Raw genomic sequence first — 13,612 nt, 5'->3', positions numbered from 1 at the left:
GAAGAGATGAGGCTAAAAAATAAATCAAAAAGTATTCTGAAGAGAAACATCATCTGTTTTCTTGTTCTGCTTGGAAGGAATGTTTAATTAAAAAAAAAATCTGGGTAATTTTAACACTTTCTTGTGATGTGTCCCGTAATATTGATTACCATGAAAATGCTGCAAATGACAAATGCACCAAAGGACTGATAAGCATCAAAATCTAGATCACTTGGTGTGCAATTGTATGATATTTGGAGAGTGGGTTTGTATTACTTAATGGCTGTAAGACTAATCAGTTTTGCCAGCTATGGAAAAGTATAGGAAATAAGCAAATAAATATTTTAATTGCTGTTTATAATAGAGTAAAATGTTAAGAAATGAGAAACCAAATGAGCAACAACAGTTCAAACTTACTGTTATAGCTCCTATATGGCAGAGCAATCATCATTAAGCAAACCTGAAATTATCTAAATTCTGTTTTAAAGTACATCAGGTTAAGTTCTTCTACCCAGTCTTTCATATCTATAATATGTAATGTAAGTATCTTTGTCAAAATTGCTTACTGATTTGGATGTATCATATGTTTTGGATGATCAGGTAGACAGCTGTTACCTGTGACCAATAAATGTGCTGTGATACTTCTTTTTTAGTGAGAATTATATACCAGCTTTTCTAAGTGTCCATTGCATCTTGTACTATCACAGTATTGATTTTTACTTTTTGAAACACTTCAGATTGACCTGCCTATGCAGACAGCCATCTTAGGTTAGATAAAATTTTCCTTTGGGTATTTAGGTAACATAAGTTACAGATACTGCCTTCAATTCTCATACAACAGACTTGAAGCCAGTTTAAATTGGTTGCTAAAATGTCCAGGAAGATGTCTCACATGTAGTTAAGACAAGTTTCTCAATAATCATCCTTTCCCATTTAAGGATTATGGGATTACAGAGTTTGGATGCTTGAAAAGAAAGAACAGATGTCTGTTGATTTATAATTCTCATGAGGAGGAGGTGTGGGAAAAAAACCCAAAGAAACCACAAACAGACTTAAAACAAGGAGTGAAATAAAGCATTCAGAAATTAAGAAAAAATCAGGAAACAACAATTTCTAATTTGCTTTATTTAGTCCAATCAAAAACAGCCATTAATGAAGTTTTTGTGGCAGTACCTCTCCCGATGTTTTGGCCTGGCTTGATGTCATTCCTCTGCAGTCTTTCACAGTATTCACACCACCTTACTCTCCAACTCTTCCAAACAAAACTTTTCAGTTCCTCCAAATGTTCAGTACCCAAACTGCCCAGCAAATGTTTTTGTTTTGTGGTTGTACCCTTCTGACTGACAAAGCAGTGTAGCTAATCAGTCAGACTGCCTGACACTTGCCAGGAGTCGAGTGCTTTCAAACACACCACACCTTACCTACCATTTGCACAGGACCCGCATTGCTGATGGGACTTAATGTTTACAGCTGTTGACTTCTGAATCCATCATTTAAGGACAACTATAAAATATTTTCCTTTATTGTTCCTTCCCTCCCTTCATCTTGCCTCTTCCCAGTTAACAAGGTGATTTAATACTTGAGGTTCATATATGGAGATCATTCCTTTTGCTGAAGCAAAGGTTTCACCATTATGTGAAGGGCTTGTGTGGTTTCTGGACAGCATGGGCTGACATATTTGTGCTTGTAGCAGAGGTTTCAAATAATGCTATTGGTATTTACTACTGTTCTTGGAAGCACAGCAAATACTTAACTAGTAATCGCCATCTTAAATCATTGAAATGTGTTATTCTGAAAATGAAAGGATAGGAGTTACCGTTTTTCTGTACTGTGTTTTTTCTGTTCAGTTGTTTTCTGTTTTGTTTCATTTATCACCCTGCCCTCTTACTCAGCTTGCCTTAGTTGGGGAGAAAAGGAGGAGCGATGTTTTTACAAAGAAAATAGTTGTTTCCTAGAATGTGAATAGGTTATTGCTGCAACTGACTTAACTGATTTGAGAGCTACTAATTATGCAACACCTCCTGGAATAACATTATGAACCAGAAAGGCATGAGGAATGACAACATGATTGTGTGTTTTATTGTTTCAATCTTTAAATAGACTTACAAACTGGCAGTTACTTCATTACCAAAAGGACGTGGAGGAGAGAGACTTTTTCAATTCATTTTCATGCCATAAAAAGTATCCGTTTACAAATAGATACTTGTGAAGCATGAGAATAGGCATAGTTTCACCTTGGTTGCCAGTTAACTGAGAAAGTCTCTAGTTCATGATGGTCTCCTGTTCTATCTTAATTCTTGGAGAAGAACATTCTAGTCTTTTTTAGGTATAGGCCATAAGCTAATTATCCTTTTCATTTTTAAAAAGGACGTTTTCTTGGAAAGAAAATGTATTTACTGAAGATGGTATCGTACCTATAACTACTTTTCATGCCTTTATCAAAGTAACCTTTAAGAAAAGCTTTAGTTAGTATTTCATTGACTTTCCCATTTTATGAAAAGCTGATAGAAATACAATCTATTGCCTTACTAGTATGTTGCTTAAATTCCAGATTATTTTTGAAGTGGAGTGATGGTTGACAACAGAAGTCTGTATCATAGGTATCCCATCCTCAGCACAACCCTTTTCTGTCTATCAATCTGCTCCTGTTGATCTGCAGCAGTTCCTGGCACAGACATAGCCTGTGTGGCCCTATGCTTAGCAGAAGCTTACAGTGATGGGGGACTACAGCCAGATGTCCTGCAAAAATCTGTAGCATTGGATGAAGTGGATATCCCTGGGTGCAAGTATCTATTAGAAAGGATTATTGGTACAGCAGGACCTCTGTGAAGGCACACAGATTGCTCTTTCTTAAATATAAATCATATATCTGAGTGCAGAGTTAGTTAGGAAGGTAAAAAAACAGATCATAAAGTTTATCAGTAAAACAATTGTTCTATGCCTGCGTGTGTGTATGTACCAGTCTTTCTCTGAAGAAGCCCTACTTTAGACGTTCAAGATCTGTCTTAAAGCTTGGTGTTTAGCCTGGATTAACCAAACAAGTGAAAAGGCTTTTGAATATATTTATCAAAACAACCATAATTCACCTTTCCCACTTCTACTATAACATCACTGTGGACCATGTCCTTGTTTAGCAGCCACTGTTGTGGCTGATCTGTTACAGTCCTTCAAGTAGATGAAAAAACATTGGTCTCCTGTCGGATTTAGTAATGCTATTAGTCAGCAGCTTGTCACTTAAAAGGTTTTACTACATTAACAGCCATAGAGAAACAGGTTTCTTGTGATCAGTATCATTTTCTGTGTCTGTTTTAATTTCTTTAATGTTGCTGATAGAGTTCATTGAAGTAGGAAACTGGGAAATTTCTTTTGTCATTTTAGAAGAAAATATTTGACAAGGTCAATTTCCCTCTTTTGTCTTACTGTGCTGTGTTATGGTCTATAAATATGATATTTCTATAAACCTTTGAGGAAAAAGTCAAATAACTCCTATTTTTAATGTAACTGCCATTACAGTAATGTGTGACTTTATTTCTCTGCTCTTTCCATGGTTAATAAAAAAAAAAGCAAGGAAATTATCAGGAGTCTGTTCATATGCAAATGCCGGAAGATTTCACACTCTGCTTTGATACAAAAGTTGAAGCTAGTTTTTCTCTTTTTGAAGGTAGTATGTTGAAATGATCAGACAAAATGTTTTGATTTCTTTAGCCAATATTTTCCTAGATCAACAAAGAAGACTGAACCTAAGAAAGATCCTCATGTTTCTGTCATAAAAATAGATTTTTGTATATCAGCAGTTTAACAAAAATCATAGCAATATTTCATAGGTTCTTGAGCAGCAGCTTTATAAGAATATGGTGATATTTGATGTGACAGAATGAAGTTGTCCCAAGATCTTGGATGCTTACCATGTCAGAGGCATTAGTTTCAACACTAAATTTTTTTTCTTTTATCTAAGATGCTAAAAGATACACGTTTCCCCAACATACAGTAAAAATAGGAATTTGGACCAAGAAGATGGTCATCTCACAAAAATGAAGATGAGTTTTGCATCAAAACCCCAAACCTCTTGTTTATAATTAAAAGTTGTTCTTCAAATGCTTCCCTGAGTAATTTAAGTCTGTACTTCCAGTATTGTATTTTGGCAAGAATCTTGCACAAGTTCCATCTGGGAGGCACATTTCCTGAGGAAATTGAGTAGAATGTAGGAGTTAAAACCTTACCCTGGAAGGGCAGTCCCAGAACTGTGCAGATGCAGCCATCTCACCATAGTGTTAGTAAATGAAACATTAAAAAATGACATGTAAGAGTATACATAGAAAAGCAGGAGGAAAATTATAAGGAGCCTGTTCAGATGAAAATGTAGGAACATTTTGTACTGGCTCTTTACGCAAAAATTCATGCTTGTTTCCCCCTTTTGAAAGATAGCATTCTGCTTGTTTTCAACTTCTCACACCATCTTGTGACAGTTCAGGCTTTATGTGGTAGGCTGAATTAAAGTCTGCATCTTTTTACACTTTTATTGAAGGTATTCTGGATTTATATTCTAACAGAGCAGCATGGCAACTTGCAGTCTTCAGCTGGACTTTGGACGAGTTCCAGGTTTTTTAGCAACAAACCTGGAATTTAGATGGAGATTTCTACTGATAATTTGGCCCCATTTTGATCATTTTTTGATTTAAGAAATGAAGGAACCACAGCTAACTTTGTCTCTCCTCTTGTAGGAAAGCAGTGTTCTGTGTTTACCATTAAAAAAAAAAAAAACCTTGATACAAATACAGTGATATCGAGAGCTCAGTATTTGGAGCAAACGAGGGCCACAGTCTTTCTCTACATTTTAGTTTAGCCATATATTTACCATGAGGCTGGAATTTTATACTGAGAAGCGCAATGGCTAAATCTAACATGATGGAAGACATTAGGTGGTTGCCCAATGCTATGTAGATTCTCCATCCTTGTTGATATTAAAAATTTGATTGGAGAAGTCCTTGAGAAACCTGAACTAGTTGGACCTGTCTTGGAAAGGGGATTGGTCTAAGATTTCCTATGTTTCTAAGTTCTTTCTTTGAAATATTATTGGAGTTTTGCTCCAGCAAATTGTAGAAAATGAGAAATTTGTTACATTTTATCTCGGAGACTCATCCTAAATTGCAATGAGTAGTCAAGCTTCCAATCTCTGTTGTGTCAAACATAGTAATTGAACAAACCAGTACATTGTACTATTCATTACTGTAATTAAAGCAGCATTTTTCTCTCCCTTTCATTAGTACTATGTGCAGAAGTGCTCATTATTAGAACTTAGTTCATCAGAACCCAAGACACTGGACAATAGAAGGAGATGTGTCAAATGTTGAGAACTATGTAAAATTTCATCCTCTGTATTACTTTAGGCAAAATCTTAATAAATCGTGGTTGCAATAGCAAGTTGATGGCATGACTTCTACCAGATGGGTCTTTTAAATACATTCAATGCCTTAAACATTATAAGGACTGTGAGATAAAGTGTCAGATTAACTAGTTTCATACCTAGAAAAAGGCAAAACGGAACTTCAGATTAGTCAGAAAGCATGTTATATCAGTTACCTGAGCAACAAAAGCTGCCATTCAAAAATGGCTATCAATATTTAAAATTAAAAAGGTGTAAGTAGAAGTCTAAGTTGCAAAATTTCAAAACTAGCTTGTTCTGATAACATAGTGAGCAGTGGTTCTGAGCAGCTTTGTCAGTGGGACTTGCAGCATGCAGTGGCACAGTGCCAGACTGTCATGCACTGGAGAAGACATGCTTCTGTTTCCTCCTCCACTCTCATCTCCATGAATTAGTACCCCAGCCCTACGTTTATTTTTATTTTCGGACCTCAGCCTCTTTTCTCTCTTTATCTTTCTAACTTCCTCTCTTACGTACTTATAGCAATCACACAAGCCTGAACTCTTCACCTGCAATTCTGTAGCAACCCAGCTTGTCACCACTCCTGCATTTCTATGAGGAAGTGGTAGTTCTCCGGCACTCCTGAGGCTGTGTTCCTTCAGCAGATGTTCTGAGATGAACAGGCTTGGAGACTTCCTGGTGATAGCTGCCTCTGGAGGTATTTTAGCTGAGCTGCCAGAGGAGTTAAACCGCTGCTTTTAATGTCATTACTATGCAGGTATGAGTGAGTCAGGAAGAAGGAACTGCTTAATATATGGATATAGTTGGTTTATAACCCAAGCCCTGTTCCTCTTTTTCCCACTCTTGTATTCTTCAAAGATTAGTGGAGATTGTTGTGACAGAAGAAATTCAGGTGGTATTTTATATAATTACTGCTTGTTCATGGTTTAAATGCCCAGAGCATAAGAGCAAGGAGACAGTGCACATATGAAACTATATAAATTTTTGTAAGAGATTTTTGTTTCTGGTTTATCTGGACAGGATTTGACAGTGTGATCTAGGAAAATCCCTAATTATCTGCAAAACCAAAATACTCTGGGGAACTTTGAGGCTGGTGCTATTTATTTATCTGAATGTGTATAACTATCTCGTTATCAGTTATCCTACGTAATTTCTCATTTTAGTTTAACCTATCCAGTTACAAATGTTTTATTTTTGAAACATGGAGTATGTGGAATCAAGGCACTGAAGTGCCTTTGCAGTTTTTAGCATTAGGCACTTGATTCTTCCAGCAAATAGGATGCAGACAACTTCTGGAGTTATTGTTAAGTATATTTAAAAAAATAAATAAATTATCAAAGTAGGTAGTGTGAAACTATAAAATATGACAAAAATTATGTGATGAGCACCAATTGCTAGTTCTTGATTCCAGTGCATGTTGTGCAGGTATTTTGTTTCACAATGATCTGGAGTGGGGCAAGGTCTCACATGGTTTTGCAATTCAGAAAGAATCTGGGAATCTTCGTTAAGTATTTAGTTAGGATTGATTAAATTCCCTAACAAACATAATGAGGAAATCTTCAGTAGAAGAACTTAGAAGTGCTATCAAAATGCTTAATTCAACAAGTATCAGTACTTAATAAATCCTTTTGTTTAGACGTGAATTACATTTCCCATATCCAACGTGTATAGTCAGTCAAATAATGTTTTATATATAGTCATATAATTGATTACTAAATTGAAAAAGCTAACCAAATACAGAAGGTTATAATAAATATTGGAAGTAAAAGCCATTTCTTCTACCTTGCAGAACCTGCTATGATGTGTTTAGCATGACTCAGTAATGCCCATTCTTGCTTAACAAGCATCTTATCAGAGTCAAGCGCTTGTTCATCATGAAAATGCAGTGAGGAAGTAATTTGACATGATCATTCCATTGCAGGACAAGAATAACTAGATAACTGGAGTTATTTTAGAATTGTCCTAGGCATAAGTACTCTGTGAGGCTAGAGAAGAATGGGATCCAAAAATCATCAGGCAGGACACCACTAACTACTTCAGACTGCTCCATTTCATTGATCACAATCTTTTAAAACTGTTGTTTCCTCTCTAGTATCAGAATTGCTGCCTTCTACTGCATGAATGCTGGTAAAATGAAGCAATAGCTTTTAAGTTTGTAATAGAGTTATCACCTATTGGCTCTGCTCATTAATTCCTTCCTCACCTCCTGCAGTGTTGAGCCTTGGCCTGAGCTGGAATTCTGCTGTTTTCCACTCTTAGTTGAGACTTGGAATTTAGGTGGCATCTCATGATGCTAGCAGATTCATTTGAGACTCAAGAGTATCTAGGGGAGGGTCTTTGGGAAGGGGTGCCTGGAGTTAAAGCTACTCAGCCTCCTCAGACTGTGTTGTTCACAGAATCTGCAGAAAAGCCAGATTCAGAGACATGGGTTAGTGTGGTATGGAAGGAGATCTCACAGTGCTCTTAGCACACCTTTTTGCTGCGGTTGTCCTGTGTGTTTAAGCCATTACTCACCTACTGTTCCCGTCTGTCTTTTACTCTGCATATCAGCAACTCTGTTCTTAGCTGTCTTTTATCCTTAACTGTCTTATAGTAGTTATTCCATATGATCACTACCTTCTAGCAGTTAAATTCAGTGACTGTTTTTGTGGGGATGATCTCTGTCTTAGTTGTATTCTCTTTCTTGCTTTGTTTCTTTCTAGTTATCTTCACTCTGTCTTGATAACAATCAATCTGTGGTAATAATCATACAAGGAAATGTAACATTAGTTTAAGAACTAGTATATATTGGCAGAACATTGATGTAAATTGAAGTATTGATTTAAGAAATGTTACTTACAGTTAGCATTAACGGATCAATTATTTTTAGAAACACACTGAACATTCAACGTATTTGTAATCTTAGTGCTTATTTGTATGTAGTCTATTCGGAGTAAGTTTCATCAAGCCCATGAAATTTAATCTGTATTTTACTGTTAACTAACTGGCTCAAGTTAGTGGTTTTTACTGCATTGTGAGAAGTATCTAGATCAGAAACCTCTGTTTTCAGCAGGTAGAAACAATTGATTGCATGTGTAACTATTGATACAAAGGTGATAGAAATATTCTCTCATCTAATTGTAGAGAGCTGATCTCTTCTTTGCTCAAGTGCCTGATCCAGTGCAGGCAAAATCGTTAGGGAATTTAGGTAGAAATATAGGTGTTTATTATGCAAGTGAGAACCACAGCACGAAGACTTATTAAAATACGGCCAAATTCCTTCACAAAATTCTTGCCAAAAAGTTCTTGAAGCATGACTGACTTTAAGAACAGAAATACATATTCCTGTTTACAAAAGCCATATTCTGTCAAAGATCAAATCTCTTCTCCAATGCATAGTGAGATTGGGGGGGACTTTCTTTCAATAAAAGACTCAAGAAAAGTGCCATTGATTTATTTTAGCGTGAGGATAACAATTACATTCCCTGTTTTCTTTCTGCTCCTTCAAGCACTGTAGTGGCAAGTGGTTTTGTCTATGGTTTTCCTAAAGGGACAGGTCAAAAGAGAACTCCTGACTTGAATATTCTTTAATGGAATATGAGAAGTATCCTTAGTAGTAGGTAATAATGTAAGAGCTGTCTGTAATGTGTATTATTTATCCATATGTATCTGTGTGTACAGTATCATATAAACCTTTTGCTTAGTATAGTTTTTAATGAAGTTGTTTGCAGTTCTTCAAGGGAGGTGGAGCAAGCTCCGTAAGAAAAGATTAGGCAGACAGCAAAAGCATTAGCAGTCATGCTCAGCATAATTTTTCTTCTACAGTTCAGTAAGCTTCTTATTGAACTGTTTAGCAGTAGAAAATAAAGCTGTGGAACCTACATTACAGGGCAGAAACTAGTAATTACATGAGATTGTAAAGATTAGTAAATTAAAACTCTTGTGTTCTGTGCAGGGTGTATCTGGGAAAGACAAAAACATGATTGTGTCTTAGAAAATACAGTACCTCTAAGAATCCAGCACTTTGTATTTTTTGTTAATATTTTGTAGTATGCCATGTAAGACTTTAGTACTTTGCACCATTGTAGTGAAATGATCAAAGAATGAACAGATTTTTTTTTTAATTGGCTTAAACCAAATCTCTGCATAACAGTTTTGTGATAAAAGTCTGTTACTTCCTGTGTTTTTCACTGCTGCTGTGTTGATCTTGATTATTTTACTTTCTTAAAGATACTTCTCTCATGGCTTTGTATTCTACTCTGTGTAATTTAATATGTTACTTTTTTTCCCTATTATTTCTCTAAAAAATAATTTTTTTCAAAATCATGCATGCTCATTCAAATATGCCTTGCTGCAGTTCTGGATGTAGGAGGTATGTGACAGCATGAGATCCTGCCTGGATTTTTTTATGCTGCAGGTCAGAATGCTGACATCTTGGAGGAGGTAGCAGCATTCAGAGTATCGTATTGGTACCAGTCATCAGCAGCTCCTGGGGAGTTCCTTCGGGCATTGTATTACAGGTTTATCCAGAGAAAGAAGACATTGCTGAGCAGCTTATCCTAGTTTCTGCCCACTCTGGTGTCTGTATTTGCCCCTCAGATATGAAAGGTTACTTCCTTGTGTCATAATTCAGTCATAATTGCAGATCCAACTAGTAAAAGTGACCTTTCCCTCTTGCTTTTTTAGCTGTACCTGAAATGTGCTGTTCAGTGAGAGATGTACAAAAAATTGAACTTTATTTACTATAAGTAGACTTTTTTAATTTTCTTTTTTTCTTTTAGAGAACTTCAGCAGTTATGGTGATAAACTCTGTATTTGGAACAGTAGGGTACTATTTTTGTAGTGTAGTTTTTAATTTAGTCTTTACTATTGAGCATAATGAATTAAAAGATGTAAAAGAATACTGCTTGTCTGACTCCTTCCAGAATAAGTGGAAGAAAATCAGTAGAGCTGTATGTGGAATTTAAATAGTTTTCTCTTTCTGTACCTCCTTTTTTTTTTAAAAAAAAAGCAACTATTTTAGGTATAAGTTATCTTATGTGCTTATTTGGTTGCTTGTAATTTTCTGGCAGAAAAATTCATAGATGTTAATAGTTTTAAATATTTTCATGAGTAAAGAAATTATTTATAATATAAAGTTTGATTTTTGCTAACTGGGAAAAATTGCAGTTTTGTAGTTTGTTTCTCATGGTAATAGATGAACGTTGACTCAAATTATTATTATTATTTAGTATTTTTTAAAAAAATCTCCTTTTGAGCATCCTGCCTAGATTATAAAGAAAACAATTTGGAGTAACTTTTGAGACTCTGAAGATGCTTATATAAAATAAAGACTTGTGACATGGATCCAGTCAGTGTGGTCAAAAGTTTATTACACATGGTTTTGATAGTGCAGAATATTATCTAAGGTCATCCCTTTCATTGTTCCCTCTGTCTGCTTAAGTACTTTGCAGTTCATTAATAATTTGCTAGAAACGTGGAAAACCTGACTCAGCTAGCTGATTGTAAATAATTTAATTTTCTTAATGTATTTATAATGTATTGAGCACTTCTAGCAATATTTTAGTGGCTTCTTCTCTCCATTGGCAATCCACTTCAAAGGCATGATCAAGTTTTACAGAGAAACTGATGATACAGCATGGGAGGTGAAGGCTACTAAATTCCCACTGGGAAAGCTGTCGGTGACTGCTTTTCTTGCAGGCCAGTCTCGGAGCACAAGCACAGTAGCCAGTGAACTAGTCATGGATCAACAGTTGGGGAAGAAGATTCTTCTTCCAAACCTGCTTGGAGCTTCCCTGGTTATCAGACCTCAGCTGGAAGGCTATGTCCACCCTGCAGTCAGGGGATGAAAACAATCCTCTTGTGCAGCAGGCAGTCCAAGCGGTTCTGGATCAGCACAGATGACTCATAGCACACACCTAGTGATAGCACTCCACATGAGGCCGCTCTTATGTCTGGCTGGAAAATGCATTTTGTGCACTACCTCCTCTTAAAAAGCAAATCCAGCTTTTTAAGGTCTCTTGCTATTTTAATATCTCGGTTCATTTTCTGAGGAGATTCTGAAAATGGGACAAGGTTTTAACCCAGGTGCCACTCAGACTAGGCAACAAAGATATAGCAGGAAAAGAGCATTAGAGCAATGACCCCTGGATGTGAGAGGCAATCTGAGTCATCCCTTCTTCCTGCCTGTTTTGCACTTGCTAAACTACTTTTCTGTGATAGTATCTGGAAGCTCTTGCAGATTTGTATGCCTGACCCAGACTCTGCAATCTCTCACAAGGTTTGGGACTTTAATAGTAGTTAATGTGATACTCTATCTGAACTCCTTCTCTGCACTGCGTTGCTGGGCCAACAAAGGAATGACTCTTGTATCTATGTACAGAATTGCTGTATTTTCACACTGGAGTGTGGGTTCCTCAGGAGGCTGGTCATGGGCAATACTCTGCCTTTTCCTTCTTAAATACTTTGGGTGGCAAGCATTCACCTCCCCAGCTCTTTACTTCGTTTGCACCCAAGAGCTTGTCTCAGTAGTTGACCGCTAAAGGTCTGTATTAAATTCATTAATATGGTGGCAGAAGCGAAGTTCCTAGCCTAGCTGTGCTGTTTGTGCTGGGACCGTGGATGGAGCATGTGGCAGACAGGGGACTCTCGCATCACATCCAGGGTCCAAAGAGAATAAGCTCATCCCAAAAAGGTTAGCTGTCACAAACTGTTCTGTGAATGTGTAGGTATGGCTTGCCTCTTTTTTATCAAATAGAGCAACTTAATTGCATTTTTTTTAAAAAATGGGTATGTGCTGCTGCCTGCTTCTGAGGCCAGCATGATCACTTTCATTGGCGATACAAACAGTGAGGACAGCACAAAGTCTGGGTCTGTTGATCTTTTTCCTGCCGGGAATTCTGGAATAAATGATGTGCATGTACTACCTTGACTGTAATGATTAGGTAGCATATTGCTGTGTGACTCATGTTCATTGCTGTTGCCATGGCTGTTACAGCTACCTTGTGAGACGTTTATATGAATATTTTTTATAGAATTGAAGTGATGGTGTTAACAAGTGTTTGCAATCTTTGTTTGCATCGTGAGCTGTGTTTAAAGGCAATGTTTTAAAAATACTGTCTTTGAAAATTGTTCTGGTTCATGGGCAATGTTGCTTAATCCTTACAGCGCTGTTGCTGTACTTACCATGAAAGAGAAACAAATCTGTTTTGCTGTAGGCACTGCTTCTACAAACCGCCATCATTTTCTTGCTCAGTCACAAGAATCTAATGTAAATCCTGGTTGTCATCATCTCTGCTATTGTTTTTGGGGGTGTTTTTGTTAGTTTTTAATTATTACAAACTGTGAAATAGCCATTGTCTTTCAATATATAACAACACCAGGAGAAACATACCTCCTCTTTTAAGAGAAGCTGTTTTATTTTTCAGTATTTGCTTATTTTAAACTTAGTTGTGCCTATGTAGCTGCATCTGCATAACAAAATCAGTTTGCCAGAAAAAAAAAATATTTTCTATCATGTTAGTTTTTATTAAAGATTAGTATAATTGTGTCTTCTTCCTGGATTATGACTTGAAAAATAGATAAACTTCCACTTACTAATGCAGCATTTTTATGAAGATGAAAGTGTTTACCAGGCAGTCTCAGCTTTTATTTCTAGTACAAATAACGTTGATCAGGCAGGGTTTTTTTTTCACCAGGGTGACAAATTTAAAAGGTATCTTAAGCTCTATTCAAAGTGATGTTTGAATCATTAAAATTGCTTATTCTTTCAATTTCCAGTTCTTTATTTTTGGTGTTAGTTTTGTTACAGAAACTATTGTAATCTGCAGTAAGCATTTTTTTAAATTAATGTCCCTGTGCTTTGTATTGCATTCTCAAGTCTGTTACGTGTATTTGTCTTCATTTGTCTTTCATTTGAAACCCAACAACGAGACGGAAAACTCGTAGCATTTACAGTTTTGGTCTTCGCGTGTATGTGGCTGTGTTCAGAAACGATACGTAAGAAAGTGATCTTTTGATTTGCAAACTAATTGGGTATTGCTGCTTCTCTTTGTAGAGTGCTCACTTGGCCATGATTGATACTCTAATGATGGCATATACTGTAGAGATGGTCAGCGTTGAGAAAGTGATTGCATGCACCCAGCAGTATTCATCCTTTTTCCAAGCTACAGATCTACCTTATGACATTGAGGATGCTGTCATGTACTGGATAAACAAGGTATGCGTGCTGGAAAAGCAAGCTGTGATGTCCTTTGTAGTCTGTATGATTCA

At 36.5% G+C, this 13,612-nt stretch overlaps 1 protein-coding gene across 3 annotated transcripts in view; it reads left to right on the top strand.

The window, feature by feature from the left end:
- Positions 1-13,612, top strand: part of CAMSAP2 (calmodulin regulated spectrin associated protein family member 2) — an 89,041-nt gene that overhangs the window by 31,413 nt on the left and 44,016 nt on the right. For all 3 annotated transcript variants that reach the window (XM_074876715.1, XM_074876718.1, XM_074876717.1), the window contains exon 3: positions 13,398-13,559. In XM_074876715.1, coding sequence (XP_074732816.1) covers positions 13,398-13,559 — 162 coding nt within the window. The remainder of the gene's footprint in view (positions 1-13,397; positions 13,560-13,612) is intronic.

This window comes from Strix uralensis, chromosome 8 (genome assembly GCF_047716275.1).
Source record: "Strix uralensis isolate ZFMK-TIS-50842 chromosome 8, bStrUra1, whole genome shotgun sequence".
Lineage (NCBI taxonomy): Eukaryota > Metazoa > Chordata > Aves > Strigiformes > Strigidae > Strix > Strix uralensis.
This window is presented reverse-complemented; position numbering and strand designations above follow the sequence as displayed.